The sequence below is a fragment of the Leuciscus leuciscus genome (assembly GCF_965113295.1).
Source record: "Leuciscus leuciscus genome assembly, chromosome: 19".
NCBI lineage: Eukaryota > Metazoa > Chordata > Actinopteri > Cypriniformes > Leuciscidae > Leuciscus > Leuciscus leuciscus.
In genome coordinates, this window is record NC_138743.1 from 17,463,223 (window position 1) to 17,489,887 (window position 26,665).

Here is a 26,665-nt window from a genome sequence, read left to right on the forward strand (position 1 = left end):
CTTTATAGGCATTGGGACATTACAGATTTCTTTGCAAAGTTCACTGCTGTACCATCTACAGCAGTTTAGAGTAGCAGCTGTAGACTGTGGTAAAATAATTCTCTCATGACAATTCTTGCAGTGTTTGGCATGGTAATGGATATGACAAAGTTGATATGTTTGGTCTTGGTGTAATAGATCTGCTATGGTGCTGCTGTTGTTGCTGCTGCTGCAGAGCAAGTACGGGACTTGCTATTGCCAATACAAACACGACACTCTGCTGTTGTCAAGTAAGACATGCTGCTGCTGTACAATAACATACATGATTTACCTTTAGTAGATAATACAGGTGGAGCTGGGGAGGGTGGAGGGTTTCTGAAAGTGCGCTGCAACTGCTACAGCAAATGCTGACCAAGTATTTGAATGTTAAGCAGGGAGTTTGTTGGCTACTGATACAGCAGGAACCAATCAGCTGTGCCCTATAGAAAATGATGTGACTGCAAGCAGATTGAGTTAAGGATCTATCAGCCTGCGCCATCTAGAGTTTCATGACAGAACTTTGTATTTATCATTCACTTAATCTAAACCCTGTGACCTATGATCTTATAATTCAGTATTGCATTGCATTATTTCTTTTCTTGTTTGTTTTTTGTCTTGCATGTTACGAGGTCTGTCATGTGGTGTATAATTTTCCATGCGGTCATAGCCAGAACCATGATGCCAGCCCAGAAATTGAAAGTAGTATTAGTCATGTTACTGGCTCTGTACAGACCACATCAAACCATGCATGACGCTTTTGGTCATTTAATTCTTTGACACTGTGCACAGAGAAAACATAAATAATCTCATCTGTGTTACCAGAAGGAAGGCTAATTTTAGGCTTAAAGCACTGTGGGATTAAATTAAAAACACATATGCATGAGAAATTAAAGCTGCAGGAACTTTTTGGGGTTAAAAATTATCCAAAATAAATGTCTGAGCAAGTACATAACCAGCCATTGTTTGAAACTATCTGCTTGCCTTAGCTAGATTCAAAATGGTAAGCTAAATATTTTAAATTCCAGTGGTACTGGTGGATTTCTGAAGCGTCATTACGCGTCATTACGTCACATCTGTACACATAAAGAAGGAGTCTCAGCTAGTAGGCTATATTGCGTGTGAGGATGTTGGAGGTGGAGATTTATAGCCTTTTCTCACAGCACTTGATATAATTAAACTTATCAATTTGATGGCGGATCCAGAAAGGTTCAAAAACGACAATCACCAGTGACAACTGGAGATTCACCCGTTGTAAAATGCAAAAGACTTCGGACTTTGGAGTGGCTACAGAAAAAAAGAGACTGCAACCGGGCCCATGCGAAAACAAGGATAAAAGGGCATTAAATGTAGTCACGCAATGCTGATGTTGTTAACATTAACAATTTGAGAACAAAGTATAATTTGCACCGTTTAACATGATTAAACGGCGAACGTCAGATTTAATCAGCGCGATTTACTGCAATGCTTTTTTTCCCTTAGTTGGTTAGAACAAAAGTGGATATTACTTACTTTTTCAGATGACATTTTCCGGTGAAAATTCTTATGTTGGTCATACTTCCAAAAAGTAGAATCTGTGATTGCGAATGACAGTATCCACACCGGCACGGTGACTGACAGCCGCACATTCTCCTCAAACCATTGGATTCATCCGCGCTATGCCGTGCCGAGGCACGTAAAGTTGATAATTCCGCGAATAACTGCAATTGCAGATTCCGAACAGACAAAGAGGAAGAACTACAGACTGCAGCTTTAAGTAGGCTAAATCAATTCAAAACAATCCCCAAAATAGATCACAGGGTGAATTCTCAAGTCTTTAATTAAACAGAAGTTTCACCGCAGTTTGAAAAATATCAAAGGTATGTGATTTTGGGCTTCAAAATGCTTCACCTGATGTGCTAGTGTTTGTGACTTTGATTCAACAAATCTTTTGATCACAGTACCAAAAATGACTTTCAATCAAAGTTCATTGATTCATTTAGCGACACTTTCTTTCATTGTTGAATGCGATTGACACTTATGCTGATCTGAAGAAATTAGCAATTGTTGGTCAGCAGGTTGTCTTGTAGAGTGTGTTTGTTCAGGAGGTCCAACCTGAAATGTTCCTTTACAGTAAGTTCACAGCAAAAATTGGTTCTCATAAATGATTCTCAGTTCACAACAGAAAAGCCACTAGTTACTAGTTTTTTTTCTTTCTTTACATTAGATTACATTCGATTTTAAATATTCTCCCTTTTCTATTTTGTCTTACAGATGCATCCTCAAACTACATTCGCCAGCTGGAAACCAAGGTCCGGATTCTAGAGGACAATAACAACAAACTTCTGTCACAAGTAAGGACTGTGTTAACAACATGCTTTCTTTCTATAGCACTTGCATATATGAGTAACTAGACCTAGATTTGCCTTCGGGTGCCAACCTTAGTGGTGGCAGTTTGGGGTTATGAAAGAGGCAGCCAATCTTTAATTCATGGTGGGTCAAACTGTTAAATTGGCACACAGCATCCCCTCTGGCATGAAGAAGGAGCGGCTTACCGTCACGCTGGGATTGTGTGGGCATCTCTGAGCGTCTGTGGCCTCAATTTAACCTCTCTCGTGGAGAATGAGTGGGTTTTACCAACCGAAAGAGCATTTAAAGTTCACCTATGTATCCTTAGGGCACCACAATCAACCTGCTTATCACCAAAAGTCAGAAATGTATTTCCCCTCTATAGTACAGACATCTACAACAAAACACTTACCGTGAACCCATCCAGCAGAGGAGCATTACAGCCCACTCTCCTCTGCACTTGAATAGGATTTCAATATTTCTTTCACCTCAAGCTTGTGTAGGTAGGAATAAAACGTGCATATTTAGAGAAGTGAGGGGCAATTACATTTTCATGGCTTCACAGAGGTACTTTTTAAAAGCTGGTAAAGGGATAGTTCACCCAAAAATCTAAAAGTGAACTGTACTTTGATGACTGTACAGGGCTGTTACTACTGTAACAATTGTTTTGATTATCAATTAATCTGTTAAATATTTCTTCAATTAATCGGATACAAGATTTACTGTATTTAATTGTTGTAAATTCTACCTAATGTACTCCTCTTAAGCAATGACCAAAAAATATGTATTGAAGTAGCGTATACAGGGTTTGAAGTTAACTTTTTCACCCTCCGGCCAATTTGGCTACTAAATTTTTAAATGATCGGCCATTCAGAACTTCTACTAGCCAAAAAAGAAGAAATGAACCAAGTTAACTACGTCACAGCTTTTATTTATATATACATATACATACACATACATACATACATATATATATATATATATATATATATATATAATTTGGATTTCATATTTCTTGGATAGGATAATCCTCTCATCCAGCCATCTCCTCCCTTCCTCATTCATTTTCATCCTTTTCACCAAAAATGTGTTTTAGGTGGACGGATCAATCAAGTGAGTAAACATAGTAACACGCCAAATTGGCTAGTGATTTGACAGCTTTACCCGCCACACTTGATTTTTACCCGCATTTGGCGGGTTGGCGGTATGGAATATATTATGTCAACCAAAAAAGTTTTAAAATATAAACATTCAATTATAAATCAAAAATCAACTGTTTACAGATACAATATATACACTAGTTAAGTCAAGTCACCTTCGTTTATATAGCGCTTTTAACAATATCGATTGTTTCAAAGCAGCTTTAAGGTGATAATAGGAAATTAAAGTAACAGAGATTGTTTTGGCTTTACAGCAGCTCTAGAATAAAGTTATTGTCCAGCTAAAGTTAGTTTTGATTGATTCACTTCCGTTGCAAAGATCATTAGTTATTAACTTAGGGGCCGCTAACATGACACCGTTCTAACAGAAAACCCTTAACGCGCTCCGGCCCGCTCATCCGCACAACAACAGTACCTGGTGTCTCGAGAACGCAAACCCTGAAATAGGTTCCAAGGTGCAAGCATTGAAAATTTTTGAAAAATGTTATCATCTCCACTACACTACTGGGCAAAGGTTTGAAATAATGTTTGTTTTTATGTTTTTGAAAGAAGTCTCTTATGCTCAACAAGGCTGCATGTATTTGATTACAGTAATACAGTATATACAATAATACAGTAAAAAAAAACCAGTAATATTGTGAAATATTACCATTTCAAATAATTTTCAATTTTCAAATATTTTAAGTTCATTCATTCCCGTGAAGTTCATTTTCAGCATCATTACTCCAGTCTTCAGTGTCACATGATCTTTCAGAAATCATTCTAATATGCTGATTTGCTGCATCACAGGAATAAATTACATGGTAATTTAAATTGTAATAATATATTACAGTATTACTATTTTTACTATTTTTGACCAGATAAATACAGCCTTGGTGAGAATAATAGACTTCTATTATAAAATATTTTTAAAAATCGTAATTTTTCCAAACTTTAGAATGGTACACTGTATACTGACACATGTCAAAATTAATTTGTGGTTTGAATATAAGAGATTCTATTATAATGCCATTTCAGTAAGTATATCATTGTGGGATTACAATTAAATAATTGACATTTTAAAACTTTTTTTTGTTCAATGAACAAATATTTTATTTAAAATATATATTTTAGACAAAATAATTTATGTTCCTTTTCTCTGATACTGTCCGTCGACATCCACTCAAATAGACCTATGGCATATGTTGCTAGATATCAGGTTTGACATTGAAATCAGAACATCAACAGTGTCACGATGGCTTCAGAAAGCTTAGAATATGGTGCACAAGCCAATGCCATATCAGTCCTTTCACCTTTAATATGTACAGTAAAAGAGCAGCCAGTCCTTTCTTTAGCATTTCTTCTTTGTGTTCCACGGATGAAAGAAAGTCATATACTGGGAATGACACGGCGGTGTATCTCTGGGTGAATTATTCCTTCAGTCTCCAGTGAGAATAAAAACACTGTGTGGGCACTGGAAATACTGACTACAAAGCAGTTCTCATGAAGCCCTTTGTAGGTAGAATTCATCACAGTATTCATAGAAACAAAGCCGAGAGTGTTGGCATGGCCAAGGGCTTGAAGAGAAAGAGTCCATGGATCTGCAATAATTCTCTCTTTTAATCACATATCCTCATTACGTTTTCATCGCCAGCCTCTGTCTCGCAGTGGATGTGGGTGTATCAGACGGCGGTACGCTTAAAATGTTGTGCCATTTCGAGTCAAAGCTATTTGAGTCTCTATCTCTGAACATGTGGAACATAGGGCTTTGAATGTCTGAAAGCATTTTATCCCCAGGATGGAAAGCACTTTGTAAGAGTATGATTAAAATGCAAGAGAGTTACTTTCTCCCTCCGGTCAAATGAGAGAAAACGGTTTTCGTCTCATCGGTGCGGTCCTCTGAGAATGAGTGCATTCACTTGAAGCATGATTAATTCAGAGGAGAGCTCAATCCTTCAGAGAACACTGTCCTGAGCGCACATGAACCGAGCTGAACTCGTGATTTCCCAGGATACCTACACTAGGCTTTTCCCAAAAGCCATTTCAGCTGTTGCGATAGATGACACTTTTGGTTTGTGACTTACTTGTGACCCTGAGATTGAAAGGTCTGTTGTCATGGAAAGGCCCTATAAGTCTTTGTTTTGCTGACAAATGTCACATTCACGTCATGGTCTAAACTGGTCACCAGTGTTAGGGAAAGTTATTTTTAAAAAGAATGCAACTTTTTTTCACCTGGACTGTTTTTTATTTTATTTTATTTTTTTTATAAATAAATACAAAAATATCTATTTTTGGCAAATGTTAGGGCCCCTTCACTCCAAAAGTGAAATGAATGAAGGAAATGCAGGATGAATGAAATGCACATTCACTTCTGTACAGTAGAGCCGCAGCTCAAACAAACTTTTGAAGAAAGAAGAAAGTTCAACACTCTTACTTCAGCAATAAAAAAATTAAACACAAATGTGATGTTTATTTAAAGTAATTTTTGCTTATTAGTACAGTTAAATTGGATGATCAAAGGTCAGCTACAAAGACGTTGGTTAATAAAGTGAGATTAAATACATTAAGTATATTTGTGTGATTTAAAGTCCCCTTGTGGTGTAAATCAAGTTTTTAATGTTGTTTATGTGTCTATGTGGTGTTTTAATGTGCTTTAAGACAAACCATGTGCAAATTCATAAGTCAACACCCGGTATATTTTTCTGTTGATATGAGGAATCATGTGAGCAGCAACAGAGGGTTAACACAAAAATGTGAAGTCTGAAGCCTAACTGTTTGAATAGGCAATCTGATGATTATAATGTATTTGTTTAATTGGTTTGTGAAATGTCTCTTGTGTTCTCCAGCCCTGTAGCCGTTATAGCTTATCCAAGCTGTCCATGAAGGTAACTTTACCACACTTTTGCTCAGTGGTGATGGAGCTTTATTTCCTCCTAGCTCTCTTCTTGCTTGTTTCTTTTCTTTGTATTCACGTTCTCTAACTTAAAAAGCTGGTGTGTAAAATGGCATGCTAGTCTGAGTGCTTGTGCAAACATGCTGGGCTGATGGCGCATGAGCTCATATGCTTGTCTCTCTTTCTGATCTTATCATTTATTCAAGCAACACAGGTAGTGCAGCATCAATTTTACATGTCTGACAAACTGATGGATGTAAAGATGAGTATGAACATATTTAAATTTTTTATAAATGCCCCCTTATCTGTCTTGGCCATCATCCCAAATCTTGAAAAAGAAGATGCACCATTCTTTTTTTGGTTTTAGCACTGTCTGTCAAGTATGAATCCAGTTGAGTTGCATTAAATTATATTTGACTGTCCAGTAAAATATGGACGTGCTTATGTTTAAAACTCACTAGTTTTTGGGTAGTCTGACTGAATGAAGAAACCCTATAATTATTACAGTCCATCAGATTTTGGACAAAGCAGTTTGCAATATTAAAGCAATTTGTTACACAAAGCAGTGTTTTGATGGGAATTAACTTTTGTCCCTGAATCACTACTGCTAAAATATTAAAGCTAAATAAAAACAAACAAAGTCTAGACAGTAATTGACTAGTCTATTGCTGAGTGACGGGGTGATCCGACTCATCTCTAGTTTAACGATAATTAAATATGTAAAAAGTCTTGTCAAATAAGAAAGAATGCAAAGTGTGTCTGTCTAGTCAGGAATAACTACTCTTTTGTAGTCAGATGTTTCATTAATTACGTGATATTGACTCTGATGTTGTCAGAGCAACAATACATTCAGGTGAGGAATTTTGGCCCTTCGAACAGGTTGCATTCCGGCAGTGCAGGTATTTCATATGGTGAACCTATTTCTATTGACACGGTTGACGCTCAATAACGTCAGTCTACAGGAATTCTGACACTCCCTCAGTGCATTCAGGCTCATTTCAACAATAAACACAAGGTGTTCATATAATGCTTCTCAGAATTTTGGAAACCATTGTATATAATTCCATCTTATAAATCCAATTGAACCATAGAGTTTGTACAACAAACTTAAATTTTACCAATTCTTACCTTCTTCAGTAGATAACTAAGCACAACCACACCCTGTTTTTATGCCCTCTGTAAGTTGGGCATAGTTTTCCTTCTCTTTCTCTGGAAAAAGACATCTCTCTCAGCAACTTTAGAAGAAGCTGTATTTCAAACTGGATCATTTCTCAACAAACAGTCATAACTGTAGACTGAAGACAGGATGAATATCCTGAACGAGGATAGAAAACTCTCCAATTATAATAATTTAAATTATTTTATATTATGTAACATTCAGAAACCCTTGTTTTTAGCGATACCGGTGGCCATTAAGTGAACTGCAGTCAGCAACTTACTGCTCGTTCTCACACTCATGCACACGTAACACACAAGAGACTCAGGGCCCTATTTTAACGATCTGAAACGCAAGTGTCAAAGCGCAAAGCGCAAGTAACTTTGTGGGCGGGTCTCGGCGCTGTTGCTATTTTCCCGGCGGGATAAATGACTCTTGCGCCAGGCGCAAATCTAAAATGGGTTGGTCTGAAGTAGCTTCATTATTCATAGGTGTGGTTTGGGCGTAACGTGAAATAAACCAATCAGAGCGTCATCTCACATTCCCTTTAAGAGCAGATGCGCTTTTTCCATAGCGGATTGCTATTGTAACGGCGGATTTGCCAGGCGCGCGCCAGGGGCGGTTCACAGCCAAGGAGAGCAACGCTCTCGTCACGGCCGTAAAAGAGAGAAGTTACATTGAAATGGAGAAACCCACCCAAATTAACTTCGGTTAATTTGGGTAAATGTGTAAGCTAGATGTATGCTTTTATAATAAATTGTTTATCTATCTATCTATCTATCTATCTATCTATCTATCTATCGTAATAATGTATGATTTCCAAAAATGAAAACTGCTGCTTCTGTGTAGATGAGAGAATCAAAGTGCGCGTTGTGCACACGCTACATTGATTATGGCCAAGCATGCGCCCTTAAAATAGCCTATGAATAACATGCGCAACGCGCCACTGACTTTAAACTATTTTTTCCTGGTTAGTGGCGCAATTGTTTTCTAAACCTGCAAAATAGCAAGAAGGAACGTTTGCGCCGGAACACGCTGAACCGCCCCCGGGAGCGCAAGTGTATTTCTTAGTTAACCGACGTGCTTCTGTGGAGGGAAAAGTCCGCTTTGCGCGGGTGCAAAATAGGAATGATACATGCGTCGGTGTACAAAGTCACTTGCGCTGGGTGCAAGATAGGGCCCTCAATGTGATTCAATGCCTCGATATACTTATATACTCATTCTTTTTCGTTCTTCACTTAGAGTTTAAAAATAAGTTGGAAATACCATCGCAGCAATATACTGTTAACGAACATCCAGACGTCTTCCACGCTGCTGAGAGCGACGTTTAGATGAATATGTTAATATGTGCTGCATGCTTTCCTCTCAATAATAAAATAAACACAACAAAAATGTAAGCGGTAAGAAAGTGGTAGTTAAGAAACCATCTGATCACAGAGATGTTGATGTTTGCACAAGCTTTGCAATCCACCGGCATCATGTCGACAGATGAGATGATTCAAATTACACAGTTATGATAGTTTGATTATAATTTGAGACTATACAGATCTTGCTCTGTGAGACTATAGTTTGAATCAGTACCTTTTCTTTGCATGACACATTGACATTACAGTACAGAATAGCTCTTTCGACATTATCCTGAACATTGTATAAGCATTCGTTTCATGTGTCATTGAACGGAAGAGAGGATTTCTGGAGCGCTTGTTGTAAACGTCACATCTTTTGGATTTTCTCAGCAAAAATTACCCATCCTTCACATAAAAATCAGTCTACAGGCTTTCATAGACAACCTATGAAGTCGGAGAAGGTTTTGTTTTTTAAGTTTCGTTACACACAGCGATTAATACATGAAAATTCTTACATATAGCCTTTTTAAGTGGATCTGTAATGTGAGCATCATAGCAAAGTATTAATACATTACTGTAATAAGTTACTAAACACACGTTATTGTAGGCCAGAAAAAAATAAAAAATAAAAAAACATATATATTTATATATATTATAATAATAATAATAATAATTATTATTATTATTATTATTAATTTATTTTATTTTCTGCCAAGCTTGATCAGCATTCTTCATCAAATTCTATACAAACCGCATACAAATAAAATTGTACTTGTCTATACAAGTACATCAGTGCTGCATCAAGGTGTCCTAAATACCATGAATGGTTAGTGGGCGAGACAGTATGTTTAGTTTTCAGGCAAATGTGAAGTTCACATCTTCCTTGCAGCCACTGAAAACACAGTTTCTCTTCTGAAAGAGAGTGACAGAGTTATTTATAGGTCTTCTTACAGTAATCACATGCATTCAGAGGACATGAAAGCAAGACATTGAAAATGTCATAAGGATCACTGGTGATTAGAGATGATGCCAGCTGGAGCCTGTGGGTGTCTCTATTACAGCAGCTTTATATGGACAAGAATACCTACAGGAAGCTGTGTGTGAGTTTGTTCTGATCGAGGGTAGTAATGTTACGTTTCATTCAGCTCAGAAACACAGAATTCTATAGCCTAGGGGAGAGCGGGGCACAAAGTAACGCTTTTTGACTTTCTCTGCTTATGGTTCAGAGTATTTATTTTTCCCCACATTCATTTCCCACATGTCTAGTACAATTATGTGGTTTTGTTTTATTAATACAGTATACACTTTTTTCTTGATATACCCCGAAAGAATGGAAGTGAAATGTGACAACATGCCCCATAGGTGGGGTACATTGTAACATGTGAGGGGCATATTGTCTGATCTAATAAAAAATATAAATACGAGACAAACTAAAATATTTTCTAAATAAAATACAATTATGAACTTTTTCATATAAAATAATGGCATTTTTTAATAATTAAATATAAACTCATTTTTGAGTTTCGACTACAAACACAGGAAAACACAGCTATACAACATAGTTCAAAACAAATAAATAATTAGTCATTTCTGAACATTGACTCTCAGTCTTTATTCACCTTTTTCTCATGTTTTCTCAATAGAATTAATAAAAGTATAGAATAAAATAGCATATTTCTAATAGGGGCACATTGTAACGCAGTGTTACAACATGCCCCGCCTGCACAACTGGGGTTTAAACCCTGCTAGTGTCTTCTGCTAGTTAGCGAAGCATTAAATAACTGTCTCAACTGTTAAATAACATATTGGAGATTAACATTTACATTTACATTTATGCATTTGGCAGACGCTTTTATCCAAAGCGACTTACATTGCATTATCCTATACATTTATACATAGGCATAAATAAAATAATATCAGATTTGTCTAATTTTAAATAAACACAAAAAATAGAGATGAAAAATTAACTTAAGTAAGAAATGTACTTTTGCTATGGTTTAATAAATGTCTATGGATATCTTCCAAAACAATAAATAATTTTGGCGCAATTTTTTCTCTATATAGTGTTGATATGGCAACTAGTAAATACACCAAGTTTCGTCATGCTAGCATGTGTGGAAGTATTTAAAACAAGTGTGTTACAACTAGCCCCCGCGATACGTTGTGCTCCGCGCCCCCCTACTTCATACTACTTCATAGTTCATACAACAACTTTATACTTGGGTTCACGAGTTCACACTTACATATAATTTGAAGGGTAAAGTTTAATGCGTATTTGGCGTGCTGTCCGGAGGGAAGGCTCCGAGCTCGGAGTTCGGCCCGAACCCAGAGTACTCCCCCCGTATGTAAGTGTTTAGGACTAGAAGGGTGGTGGAGGGATGCTGCAAAACTGTCAATGGAATGAGGTGAGACTGCTGAGTATATATGCACCTCTTACCATTGATTGCTGAGTGCTCTCCACCTGTGTTAATTATCTGAACGTGCTCCTCCCGAACCTTGTTAATAAAACATCATAAAGTGCAAAAGAACGCAACTTTGAAGTCAGGTTTCCTATTTTGAAACTCTGAATCTGATTTTGACGAAATGCAGGAATGTGATTTCACACAAACATGTCTATTGAGCTCACTACCCAGTGAGCATGTGGACAATTAATGATAAAAATTCACTTTTAATCAAATAAAATGCATTAGTGAACAAAGTTCCTACATTATATCATAATAAAATGCATCAAATGATCTTCTCTGTTGTTAACACAAGCAAAACAAAGAGCTTACTAAAGCTTTTATTTTGCTAACATGGCTTTGTTGACATTCAAACACTTGCAACACTAAAAATAGCATAAATATGTTGTACATAAATACATCATCTCCTGAGCATCAAGCAATGAAAACACTATAATGGATGAAAGGTGAAGAAGATTAAAATTAAACACATTTGACTTTGAATACAATAGACCTTTGAATAGACCTTTTAAGGCTAGTCAGTTCACTCTGCGGCCATCTTGGAAACCCCTTTGGTAGCTGTTTTCTTTGTATGCAATAGATGTACAGCTTATTTGTTTGAATGGGAAAAGACCAAAATCTCTAAATCTTTTTTTCAAGGATAATTCAATAACATTTCCAAGCTAGCCCACCTAGCCAAGATCTAGTCAAGAGTAAATAAACAGCTGATTTTTAACAATTCTTTTTAAATTGAAGCAGAGATTCCCACTTTCTCTCAATAATTGTTCTACAAGTGACCTGTCTCCTCTTTCCTCATACAGGCTGTGACTTACAAAACTATATTTCTCGCACTTTTTGACTTTTCACTATTATTTTCATTGATAACAGTGAAGTATGTTTTGTTCGATGGAATGTTTAATATGCTCTCTTTCCATCCAGTGTAATCCAGGAGACCTGCGTGTCCTGCGTAAAGGAACGACCCTGTACCGCTCGGAGTCGCAGCTGTCCTCGCTCCCTCAGAGGCAAGAGGCTCTGCTGAATGTGAGTGATCCTCCCCAACCCACTGCACAGAAAGCATCTAAGTTAACTGCTGCTGCCATATTTTCCAGAATACAAGTCAAGTTTTTTATCAAAATCTCTAAAACTACATCAATGTGCGGCGACTTATATTCCAAAGCAACTTATATAATGCAATTGACATCAACCAAGCAGAACTGCGCAAAACTCACATTTGGATTAGTGCCAAATGAGAGGTACATGAGTTTATTTGTAGCTCAATTCCTACATTTCTGTAGTTTCTGTTTTGCTTTAATTAAATTCATTTAGGCTTGGCTTTTATAACAAGTGTTGTTCATAATAAATGCCACTAATATTTATGTTTGTTTTAGACTTCTATTTTTCATTCCTGTTCTATTTTCACTTCTTTCAATTTTAAGGATTTGTTGTGGCGTGAGGGGAACTACAATATATGTTTAGAGTGTTTATGTTTGTAAATGTTTTTTTGTTTGTTTTTTTACTGGTATTTTACATTCTTTTTGAATGTAATAATAACATGTGACTAATACACCGATGCGACTTATCTGCGTGTGTATTTTCTCTCAACTATGCAGTTTTTAGGTGTGACTTATTTTCCGGAAAATATGGTATTGTGAATAAAAAAAGTGATAAAAATTTTTTGATAATTAATCAAGTCAGTCTAAATGTGTGCATACAGTTAAAAGTAGCACAGCTGGAATAGAAGAACATGTCCTGAGTGACTATTCGATTCTGAACAAACAATTAAATTACTGTGGATTGTAGGCGAGGGATGGGATTATGTTCAATGATATGAAATAAAACTAACTTTTTGTCATTTATGTTTAATTATGTACTGGTCTACAGAAAAAAAATTTCTTCAAATAACCTACTTTTGGGGGCTTTTCTCAGTAAATATTGAAGTGTTTAATTCAGGTAATAAATCGGCATGTATTTAATTATGCAATTAATTAGATTTAAATTTGTAATCAATTGGCACTGGCAGTCCAAAAAAATGTATCAAACCAGATATCATAGAACACACAGAGATTATTATAACAAGAAAGTTCAGCTTAATCAGTTTGGCACGATTCTTTGGGAAAAAAGGAGATCCTTGGTACGTCAAAACTTTCATCTGTTGTACTTCGCTTTAGGCTTTTCCTGTATGGAACCGGAGGGCCTTTTCATATCTTTGAAAACGTTTTTTTCTTTAATTGGCGCCTGGAAAATTAGCAGAACCATATGCTGAAAAACGGAAATGCTAATGAGCCTTTAACCAGTGCACAGGAAGTCTCGCCGGTGTGTTTTATGTGGGAGGCTTGCTTGAAAATCTCCATTGTCAGCTGAAATTCTTTATAACGTTAATGTAGAGCTTGAATTTAATTTCTTTAAATTGTTTTGACTCAGCATCTCCACTAAGAAAACAGGTTAAGCTCCCATTTAATTCCATTTGACCTTTCACGTTTTATAGATTGTTGGTGTCACATCCAATCAATGTGTGGTTTGAACAAAAGCATCTCACAATACCATCATTACCAATGTGCATTACACAATACCAGCATTGTTTTGTGTGTAGCGCTAGATTATCTGATGGTTAATCAGGTATATGATAATTAAAGGCAGCTAATCTCAGCTAATTTAATTTAATTACTTTGAATCACAGAATTAATGATTATGTTCACATTTTATTTGAAAATAATACCATGAAATAATGAGTTTACTGAAGTATTAGCACATTTTTTGAAGTGTTGTGAGTTCCTTTAGAGACATATTTGTTTTTTTGTGTTTGAGAGACTGTTTGCAATACTACATATTGCATGAAGTGCATTGTAGTATGTTGATGTGAATATTGTTGATTAATCTCATGCAAAAAGGATGTGGCTGAGTGAGCTAGTTAACCTGTTAGCAAAGTGATATTTAACTCTTTTAGCTCATCATGCAATTATTTTTAAAGGATTTTTCTTATTATTCTAAAACCATTGTTAGTGCTTTGTTCTTCCAAGGTAATTTTTCACTTGTCATATTTTCATCAACATTATGGTTTAATTGACCGATCTAAATTATAAGTATAATGCGTCAACTGATAAAAGTTTCAACTGATTTTCAGTTTAAATTTTGTTGACAAGATTAACCATGGTTTCCATCCAGTTGTGTATTTAAGTAATGCACAACATTGGACTATCGCATAAAGCATTTGCGAACAAAGCAGCGTTTCTATTCCATGCGTTCAAGAAAACAAAATCGTCACTTCCTGGGAAATTGGCGCAAAATATATTTTTATCTCTTACCTCTAATTAGAGGGAGAATTACTATATTCAACCATTTGAAAATAGTTTTCTGGTGTTTCCATGGAAACAATGTCATATTATGAAGAGTTCCTTCCAAAAGCGTAGCGAAACACGTAGCGAAGTGTATTAGATACTTATTAGATCATCATTAACACGGCACACAGCACAACACATAAGCGCTTTTCCCCCATCATTTTCTGTTCAAGAACGTTTTTAAATGGGCTGTTTTGTGGCCATCGTCAGTATGAATGTATGCGGATCATGTCCGGCTCTCTTCATGCAGTATGAATGATTAAACACAACCAGGGGCTTTTTGTCCTCCACAGCTGTCTGGGCTGTGTGTGCAATGTTGAGCTAAGATGAATGTTTTAGATGGAATGTAGTTTTCATTATGAATGATCCTCATATCTCTGAGTTGAGACGGTTAATTAACAATGATGTATTAGTCAATATATCACCAATGAGAACAGGACCATGGTACATATATGCATGGTAGATCCAAAAAGATCTACCAGCTTAGCCTCGTATCGAAATAGTCTGAGGTAGTCTGACAAAAAAAGAGTCGGTCTACTGAGCTGTTATCTTCGCTCCTGTGTACTTGAATGGCGAAGCATCAGATTCTACAAAACTGTTGGTTACGCTTTACCTCTCTCTAGTTTAGCTGGTAAACCACTTAAACCAAACTTGACCAACTAATGACCAGCTATAAACCAAGTACCGTGTTTCAGTAGTTTAGCTGATTTTTCCAGCAGTCCAGACAGCAACATACTGTACTGTCGGCCCAGATCCGGCCCACATCTGGGCCGTCTGGATTCCACGTGTACCAGATGTGGGCCGGATCTGGGCCGTCACTATGTTGCTGTCTGGGAGGATGCTTTTATATTTTTTATGTTGTGCCCTTATCTTTTACAACAAGGGCGTAGATTTGGTTTGAAAGGTAGTTACAAAAAGGCAAGAGTCAACCCTGAAATTAAAATTGTATTTATAACAAACCAGCAATTAAAGCAATGAGTCACAGGACTTGAATCATATTCAACAAGTTGGTGTTAAAGAAGTATAAAGAAAAGAAATAATATTGTGCTGGTCTAACTGGTGAACCAATGTAGTCATGCTGTTCTCAAAAATTATAATATAATAATAATATAATTGTTTGTAACAATGTAAGTGTTTACTGTCAATTTTGAGCAACTGTATTCATGCTTGCTGAATAAAAGTATTAATTGCTTTAAAAAATCATACTGGCCACAAGTTGTACACCATGATGCCATAAAAAATATGATGTACCATGGGAATACCATGGTCCTTTAACCATAATGTTGTCCAGGAGCAACTGACCACCCCATGCGTTCTCCTCTCCAGGGAACTGGACGACTACAGACCAGTGAATCTTCTCCCTCCACTGGGTTTATCTCATCTGTACAGAAACCTGAAGCTGTGGTTCATGCAATGAAGGTACATACATTACCACACTCACACATATTATCTAATAGCATATATATACACACATATATATATATATATATATATATATATATATATACATATATATATATATATATATATATATATACACATACATATATATATATATATACATATATATATATATATATATATATATACATACACACATATATATATATATATATATATATATATATATATACATATACATATATACATATACGTGTGATGCTTTCATATCAATATGGAACAAAATCTTTGAGGAATGTTTGCAGCACCTTGTTGAATCTGTGCCACGAAGAATTAAGGCAGTTCTGAAGGCAATATAAACAATCAACACATCAAATATGATAAACAGAACCTCAAAAACATGAGAACCAATGAAGTTTGTCTTCTAAAGAACGAAAGTCTTAATGGTTTGGACCGAGTAAATGTAAGAATTTTTATTTTTAGATAAAATGTCCCTTTTTCTAATTTAATACTTTTTTCAGTTATTGAATGTATTTTCAACATAATATTTTGAGAGAAATGTTAAAATAAAATGTTTGCTTTAGTATTTGTCCCTCTTTTGCAGGAAATGACTTCAACAGTTGTACAGTATGTGACTATATGAGTTGGTTTAAAAAATGATCTTGACCATGTATTAACAGGTTCTGGAGGTTCATGATAATCTGGAGAAGAAGCTTCCAGAAGAAAGTGAGGAAGACCTGAATGAGAACGAGAAAGCCATAGTGCGAGAGATGTGCAACGTAAGTGTTTATCTTGATTTTTGTCTGTGATAAGACCCATTCACACGAAGCACGATAACTTTAACGACAATGATAAAGATATAGTTCTAAAAAACTTTTAAAATATAAAAGAATAGCGGAGTCCACACAACTATAATGATAACATCACAGAGAAACGATTTTGTTTTTCCAGCTGATGAATGATAAAATAAACATTGACAGCCAATCAGAATCCATCCTGCTTTAAAGAGCTCGAGCATTTAAAGCGACAGATGATAAAACTGCAGGAGGGTTAGAATAAATAGAATGATATCGTCCGCTGTTTTAGACACTAAAATAGTTATCTTTATAGTTATCGTTCTTGGTGTGAATGAGCCTTTAGCTCTCTCAGGCGCTCTGAAACATAAGTAATCAAAATACTTCAATGACTTCATTCATTCAGTTGACTCTTTGTTAAGTCTGCATGATTATTGTATAATTTAAATGTTTAAAGAAAAATGGAAGAGAAAAATGTATTACACCAATTCAGCCCATCAATTTTACTTAAAATCACTCAATTTGTACTTTTTAAGCACGTTTTACTTAAAATCCACAGACATGTCCAGTTCATTTCTACTGAATGTTCTGTAAAGCTTCCCTTCACAAGGAAGTGTTACCAAGTGGGTGCAGCTTTTGGAAGGGACAGGTTGATACTCAGAGATCTTGATAGCTTGAGCCAATAGTTTGATCTGTTTGTTGGGCCCCTCTGTGGAATGTGGGAATGAAGGAATCCCAGTTCGGATATCTGGCTCACAATAACACCTCTGTGCTTCTCACCTGGAGACGCCTGGCCTTTAACCCCATTGCCAACACTATTCATAAGAGTTCTGGATGGATTGATGTTTGGGCTTGTTTTTGCTTTCTTTCTGTGGGTGGTGATAGTGTTAAATATGCTAGATTAATAGCAGTGACTTTTGTGAATAAGGCACAATATATATATATATATATATATATATATATAATTAGGATGCACAATGCAGTCATCTGTATCACATGGGTTATCGGCCAATATTACTATTTTTTATTTTTTTTATTTAAACGGTGGATGTTAATTTAATTGTGCTTGCTCATTTTCCCTTAATTTTATCTTTCTGTTTTTAGTACGTATCCTCAAAACGGTACGTTTACACGACAACGATGTACTAAAAACAGAAATGTTTTTCTATTGCATTTTGCGTATAGACGACCATATTGTCAAAACGATCCCCGTTCACACGGATCCAACGACTAAAAATGACTAAAAACACTGTATTATTCATGCCCGTCCAGTAGTTGGCGATGTCACTTTGTAAAGAAACACTACACGCCTATAGACTGAACACGTAATACGCATGCGCATGACGTCACCGTTTTCACAAATTTGCATTTTTGTAGTTTACACGGAGACGATAACAGTATTGTTTACAAAAACGAGCACTTTAAAACCCCTTTTCAAAAGTTTACATTTTCAGGCCCACAAAACGCGGTTGTCGTGTAAATGAACGCATTACGTCCAACGTCCAAAACGCATAAATGATCCAGTTTTAGGTGAAAATGCCCCCTTAGATTATCTTTTCCGTCACCTAATACTCACTTTAAAACAAATCTCAGAATGAAAATCCGTCTTTCACTGTACCATTGTGATGCATAAATTTAGTTTATTTAGACAAAATGTTATTCAATATCCAGTTTCGGTAAAAACAGTAGTTAGTGCATCCCTAATTATAGGCTACAAATTATATATGAGCCTAATTTACATAGAAAGGACTGAAGACTGATAAGGTGTTTTAAGAGGCAGGTTGTGGACTGCCATACAGCAGCTGTTTTGTGACTGACCTCTTTGTGTTCAGGTGGTGTGGCGAAAGCTGGGCGACGCAGCAGGATCAAAGCCTTCCGTACGACAGCAGCTCTCTGGGAATCAGTTCAAAGGTCCTCTATAGCAGCTCTAGCAGACAAGGAACGTTCCTCCTCCTGTTCATCCAACATGAAACTCCAGCAGGGCCAAACTGAAAAACTGCTCACAGGAACAACGGGCAACACGAACACTCCCGTCCACAACCATCTTCCATGTCAAGTCATTTGGAGTCGAACTTGCCATTGACATTGGATCACTCCACACCAGTTTTCAGATAGTAGCCATGTTTTGTATTCAGTGAATCAGTGAACATTCAAAGCAATAATCCACATTTAAATAACAGTGTTTGACTATTAATTATCATTTCTTTATTTCCGTGATGGATCTTGTTTGACTTTATGGCCTTGGCCCAAATTACACATCCTCTATGAGCCAAAAGTCATTGGCAGTTACCCAACAGTCAATGCGGTCAAATGTAGACTCCACAAAGGATGGTGTAATTTGGGACAAGGCCCATGAAGTGTTTATGACTGGCAGCTAGTCATGTTCGGTCAGTTTGCCTCATCTGTTTTTTTTTACCGTTTTTTTTCTTTTCTTATTCTTTTACATAACAGTGATGTCAGAAAACTCCTTATTGTGTCCTTCTAGACAAAGTTGGGTCCATCAAACTTTCAGAGCAAAGTGGGCGACACCAGATAAGACTCAATCACTCCACTGTGTTCTGGTGCAGAAGTGACTCTGAAAGACAATGTAAGATATGTACATAAGCTTTAAATCACTTTATTATTATGTTGTCTTTTTACTTTTTCTAGTGGCTGTTTTTAACTCAACTGCGAAAGGGGTTTCTTAACAGCGCAACACTTTTTAGACAGTGCAACTGAGACACAATAGCAGCACAATACATACTAAATATGATTTTTCCCTGTTCCTGTATTTAAAAAAAAGTTGTCGGTCACAACTGAAATTCATTGGTTTTATATGTTTAAGATGTCAAATTTTAAAACAGTATGCTGTGCATTCTTGACAATCACGTCTCTCAGGTCTGGGGAAATTACAAGTGTAAATCATATGTAAATCATGTGTCTGAAACAATGTATTTGTCCTTTTTTCCAGCCTTTCTGTTTAAGTACATGATTACAGTTGGTTGAGAATGACACTCCAGTCCATTTTTACTGATCCATAAACAGTCAAGACTAATATATTGACAGAAATCATTGTCCTAACCTAATGTTTAAAGATCTAAGCTGTCCGGTTCAACCTTAACCTTATTAACCTTAAAATCGGTAACACTTTATAATAACTGCACGCTATTAATCATTAGTTAAGCATTAGTAAACAGTTAATTCATCATTTATAAAGCATTAATAGACATTAACAAGCAGTTTATAAATACAGTTATAAATGCAGTATTCTTAATTTATAAGCATATCTATAATGTGTTTAATAATTGTGTTTTCATACTTAATTAATTATCAATTTATCATTTCTAAATGAAGTATTTCATTATTTACAAACCGGTTATTTAGGAGTCAGTGGTTCATAAGATCACTTAGAAAGTGTAAGTAAATTATTAATAAACTGTTTAAATACATATTATTATTATTCAGACATATAGTAATAGTTACTTAGTGTGTTAATAAATGGTTTATTAACATGTATTTCTACTGTAATTCAGGGTTAATTCAGGTAGTTATAAAGCATTTAGTAGTGGTCAGTTCACTATGTTTGTGAGCTCATCTAAAGTGAGGACTAGTTATGCTTTGTAAAGCGTTTATAAAGAAGATTTAAAGGCTGGTAATATTTTTATGTTCTGTATCGCTGTGTTGTATTTGTTTACTTTTTCTGTTTAGAAGAAAACTGAGTCTTTAAATCTCCTTTATAAATGCTTTACAAAGCATAACTAGTCCTCACTTTAGATTAGCTCACAAACATAGTTAACTGACCACTACTAAATGCTTTATAACTACCTGAATCTACTACATTTACTTACACTTTCTAAGTGATCTTATTAGCCACTGAAAACTCCTAAATAACCGGTTTGTAAATAATGCAATACTTCATTTAAAAATGATAAAGTGATCATTAATAAATTAAGAAAATACAATTATTAAACACATTATAGACATGCTTATAAATCAAGAATACAGCATTTATAACTGTATTTATAAACTGCTTATTAATGTATATTAATGCTTTATAAATGATGAATTAACTGTTTACTAATGCTTAACTAATGATTAATAGCGTGCAGTTATTATAAAGTGTTACCTTAAAAGGTAAGACTTCTGAAGGCCTTTTCATGTGATGCAGGTCAAGGCATAACGCACCACCAGTGTACATTACAAGTAACGTGAGTTACATAATCAGATTGTTGGAGCTGCGCCCTCCAAGTACAGAAGTGAATTTGCATTTTCTTCAGCCTGAGGCTTATTCATTTCACTTCTGGTATGAAGGGACCTTAACATTGCCAAAAATAGAAACTTTGTTTGTTTTTTTGTTATTAAAAAACAAACAAGCAAGCACAACCCAGGTGAGAAAAAGTAACGCAAATACTTTCAATTCATTTTCCTAAAAAGTAACTAATTTACAATTAGTTACTTTTTAAGGAAGTAATGCTATATTGTAACACTACTTTTTAAAAGTAACTTACCCCAACACTGCACACCACACATGCCACGCACTGCTTTGACCTCCACATGAATGCACGGCACATAAGGGTAAACGGTTTAAACTGAAGGAGGTCTATGTCTTAAAAAAGTCAGAATTTAATACTTCACCCCAGGAAAGAAAACTGCACTCATCAAGCATTTTCATCTTCAAGGTATTTAGGCAGTTGTTGCTGGGAGATTCTCTGTCCCGGTCAGTATTATTGACAGTTATTTTGGATGAAAAATTATCCTCATGCAATCAGAACGCCCACCATTCACAAACTTATTCATGTTTCCCACCCTTTGCTTGATGGATTATTCAGTATCATGGCTAATTTGGTAATGTTTTCAGTTATTAATGTGTAGTGTAGCACTTTCAGCACTATATAACATTTTATGTTTAAATTCCACACATTTACCCTCAAAAGTCTGCAGGGCCTGCTATTCGGCAGAGAACAAGCATCAATCCTAAGTAGTGGTTAAGGTCTGGATATAGCAAGTGATGTTCAGCTAATATAAATGCATGTCGGCAACAGTTTAATGTATGTATGTTAGTCTCTTTTTCCTGCTTTTTCTTTTTCTTTCAATGTCATATAAACTACTGAGCTAACCAAGTTGTAAAACAGGCATGCTTATAATTGAAATACTAAGCCTGTGTTCAGAATGCAATACTAGCATACTGGTTATTGTGCAATATATGCTGAATACTAATATATATATATATATATATATATATATATATATATATATGTTAAAAATATGAAATGTTAAAAAAGCTAACAGTATGTAAAACAATACACATACAACCATAAACATTAGTACTGTCATATGGAAAATTCAAGTAAATATCCCAGACAGGAATATAGTGTCGGCCCAGATCCGGCCCACATCTGGTACGTGTGGATTTAATGTGTACCAGATGTGGGCTGGATCTGGGCCGACACTATATTGCTGTCTGGGATATTTCATATTCAAATAAATTGCAGCTAATTCCAGTTCAATCTTCACGCTACAATTCACGATACAATTTTGTGAAATGTCTTCTTTGTTGTATACTACATTTTGTTAAATATATAGCAAAAATTACAAGAGAAATATGTTGGTAAGCTATTCTGAACATAGCCAAAAATGTCTTAAGAAAGAGTCAAATTGATCAGAGGTGTTTTCTCTTTAGGGAAGAGTGCATTTGATTGGCTGGCATGAGTTTTGACCCACCTGTGTCACAAACATGAGAACTTACTGTTGTTAATGAAAGGAGTTGCAAACAGATCTTATTCAGATTCTCTTGGGAAACGGTCTGAACACAAAGCCATGATATATATTTTTTTTTGGGATGATTTTATTTGGCTCATGTCCCGCCTCTTTTGTGCACGAGGTTTTGTTTGAAACCTATATGCACCTATACCCTGTGTTGATTTATTGTGTAAAACCTCTGAGGTTTATCCTGTCTTCAGTATTAATAGGTGCAAGCATGGCTGCAGGAGATGTCGGGGTGATATTTTATGGCGGAGATGTAAAGAAAAAAGTTGTACAAAGTGAACCAGGTCGATTTTGTCAATAAAATAAACTATTGCTTTGACTCGTCACGTTTATTTATGTAGACAATACAGACTGTTTCAAAGCAATTTTACAGTAATAAACAGTTTTAACTGTGTCAATGTTTACAAAAAAATCATCAAATATAAAACAACTTCAGTTCCGTCCAGACAGCAACATATGTCGGACCAGATCCGGCCCACATCTGGGCCATGTGGAATCATCGATGTGAAAAACCAGTGTTACAATGACTTTATACTCTTTGTAGCAACAAGTGTCTAGAAACTAATCCAATAAATTGAAGATCAACTACTAAACGTACTTTATGTAGCATATTTAGTTCAGTGGTTGTCAAATGGTGGGTTGTGACTGAAAATGGGTCACAAGGCTGATCTGATAAGGTTTCCAAAAACAGTGGGGAAAAATACTGCTAAATGCAGCTAAATGTATTTTGTGCATAGTTGTTGATGTCAAAAGTGAGGTGCAGATTTATGTCACTTGCTAAATTAAGTTTTTATAAATAACACTTACATTAAACAGCGGTTTGTGACATGGTTTGTGCTTACCACATTTCTTTGGTGAATTATTGGCTGCGTATTTTGGTATATATTTTGGTACAGTGGGTTGCCACTTGATGTCCAATGTGAAACTTGGTTCTAGTTCACACGCCAATGCAAGATAATCAAATAAATGTTTGAGAATTGTGCCCCCTAATGGCAATAAGGTTAAATTACTTATTTTCACACTCATTTAATCTCATTGACAACCTCACAAAATTCAAACCAAAACAACATTTGAACAAGAGTAGCTTTTGGTAATCACTGTATTATGACCACAAATTTTTAATTATGTGAATGCTTTCCAAAATGCTTAGTAAACACCTATTATTTTTATTTTTATAAATTTTTTGCTAAATAAAACAAAAATAGATATATATGGGACATTGCATTCCAGAAGGTTTAAATCTTGTATTTTTGTTAAAAGTGCTTATTCGTTGGTTCAAAACTGTCATTTGAGTTTCAGTTTTATAAATAATTATTTTAGTTCAGGGCGTGCTTGCTTGTAATTGTTTTTTAAAGTCCCCCTGTGGTGAAAATCAAGCTTTTAATGTTGATTATATATCTAAGTGGTGTTTTTAATATGCTTTAATACAAACCATGTATAAATTCATAAGTGAACACCATTGCTGAGCATTATCTCCTTAAATCTGCAATGAACCAAAGACAGTCTTAAAAACGCGGTTTTAAATCGCTGGTGTTTCTGACGTCACAAACTACTTTGTAACCAATCAGATCAACGTGTGATCGTCAAAGAGTGGATCTCTGAGCTGGTGTGAGTGATTGGAGGCGGGGCTCATTTGCATATTCATACAACCTCGTATATTAAATGAGGCAAGGGTGTAGAGTTACATTCAAGCTATTTTAAGGCATGAAGAATTTTTTTCCAATTGAAAAAACATTTAAATATGTCATTTTGGTGATCAAAGATGAATTTTAAGGGATAAAATTATTGACTATAGGGGGACTTTCATATTTTTTTTTTATGTAGGTACACATACTAACGTTAATATCACAATGCAAATGCACAAGGAGGCATTGAGCACATTTATTTAAACAAGACAAAAGACATGAGAATAGTTTCTGATAAACTATCCAAGTTTTAAATTGAACAAATAGTTAGCCTGACTAAACAAATAACTTTATTAGTCATGAAAAGATCAGCAGTTCACTAGCATTCAAATAGAAATAGAAATATATGAATCGAACTTTGACATGAATGTATTTTAACTGACCTGTTTAATAAACTATTACATTTGCTTAGTCATAATCAGTTATTATAAAGTGTTCACTTTAGACACTGATCAGCCACAATATTAAAAAATTAGGCAACCACCTGCCTAATATCGTGTAGGTACCCCTCGTGATGCCAAAACGTCTCTAATGTATGGACTCCACAAGACCTCTGAACGTGTCCTGCGGTATCTGGCACCAAAACATTAGCAAAAGATCCTTCAAGTCCTGCAAGTTGCGAGTATGGATTGGATTTGGTTCAGTACATCCCACAGATGTTCAGTCGCATTGAGATATGGAGGCCAAGCAACACCTCTTTGTCTTGTTCCTCAAGTCAATCCTGAACAATTTTGGTTGCCCCAACCCTACACATTTTTGATGCCTCTCTTATCTTGACACGCCCTTCTGAGGTCTTGGAGTATTTACTAAAGGGCTAATGAGTTGAATCAGGTGTTTTATTGGCGAGACGTCTGAAATGTACTTCGGGAACAGAGTTGGGAACCACTGAACTATCCTGCTGAAAGAGGCCACTGCCATCAGGAAACTCCATTGCTGTGAAGAGCTGTACTTTGTCTGCAACAATCTTTAGGTAGGTGGTACGTGTCTAACATCCACATCATGACTGAACTGACTTCAGCTGAACAATGACACTATTTACAGCTGCTGTACAGCAGATTTGAGTTCTGTTTGCATCATTGAATAATTTTCCTGTTATCACTGTAAAGCTGCTTTGAAACAATCTGTATTGTATAAAGTGCTATATTCATGACGACATGAATTCCAGCACCCACGGTTTGGCCGCATGCCCATTTTAGGCATTTTCGGCAGTGGACAGGGGTCATCGTGGACACTGGACACTCAGACTGATTGGACCAGACAGGCTAGTCTTCACTCCCCACGTGCATCAATGAGCCTTGGGCACCTGGGTTCACCTGTTGTCCTTCCTTGGACCACTTTTGGCAAGTACCAACTACTGCACACTGGGAACAACCTACAAGACTTAAAGTCATCCTGTAGTCAATCATTTTATCCCTTAAAACTCAAATTTGACTACCAAAATGACATATTTAAACGTTTGTTTGGTTCCACTTTTATTTTGATAGTCCACTTTAGAAATTCTACCAACTATAAGTAACTTTGCAACTACATGTCAACTAACTCTCATTAGCGTATTAGTAGACTATTGTAGACTGTCAGTAGACTGGTAGGTTATGGTTAGGTTTTAGGGTTCGGGTTCGGGTCAGTAGAATAAGTTGACTTGTAGTTGCCAAGTTACTTAAAGTCTGTTGGAGGAGCATGAACATAAAGTGTTAACAAATATTAAGCATACAGTCAACTAATACTCTAATGAGAGTTTGTTGACATATAGTTACAAAGTTACTTATAGTTAGTAGAATGTCTAAAGTGGATTTAAGAATTAAATTAAGGCAACTCTACACCCTTGCCTCATTTAGTATACAAGGTTCTATGAATATGCAAATGAGCCCTGCCTCCACTCACTCACACCAGCTCAGAGATCCACTCGTTGACGATCACAAGTTGACGTGATTGGTTACAAAGTAGTTGGTGACGTCAAAAACACCAACGATTTCAAACCGTGTTTTTGGTTTACTGCAGTTTTAAAGAGAAAATACTCAGCAATAGTGTTGACTTATGAATTTGTACATGCCATGGTTTGTTTTAAAGCAGTGTAAAAACCACATTGTAACAACATTAAAAGCTTTTTCACCGCAGGGGGACTTTAACATTTTGGAGATGCTCTGACCCAGTTGTCAAGCCATCACTTTTTTGGCCCTTGTAAAAGTCAAATCTTTTCACTAATGCCTGCTACAGACTGTACGATTTTGACAATCCTATAAGATCATTACAAATCACACTGTGCGACATGGATATAATAAACTTGGGTATGACATATGTAGACTGTACGATGATGACACCTATTGAATCGTAGGCTACGACGAAGTTATATATAGAAGAATAAAAGATCATCAGCATGCGCTAGTGGT

The 26,665-nt window shown here is 35.8% G+C and overlaps 1 protein-coding gene across 2 annotated transcripts in view; it reads left to right on the forward strand.

The window, feature by feature from the left end:
- Window positions 1–18,820, forward strand: part of ccdc85cb (coiled-coil domain containing 85C, b) — a 50,107-nt gene extending 31,287 nt beyond the window's left edge. The window contains exons 2-7 of one of the 2 annotated variants that reach the window (XM_082148507.1): window positions 2,269–2,348; window positions 6,329–6,367; window positions 12,258–12,359; window positions 15,980–16,072; window positions 16,735–16,833; window positions 18,681–18,820. In XM_082148507.1, the coding sequence (XP_082004633.1) occupies window positions 2,269–2,348; window positions 6,329–6,367; window positions 12,258–12,359; window positions 15,980–16,072; window positions 16,735–16,833; window positions 18,681–18,770 (503 nt within the window). In that variant the 3' untranslated portion in view covers window positions 18,771–18,820. The remainder of the gene's footprint in view (window positions 1–2,268; window positions 2,349–6,328; window positions 6,368–12,257; window positions 12,360–15,979; window positions 16,073–16,734; window positions 16,834–18,680) is intronic. The other variant, XM_082148508.1, reaches the window with a different exon arrangement.
- Window positions 18,821–26,665: the final 7,845 nt, after the last annotated feature.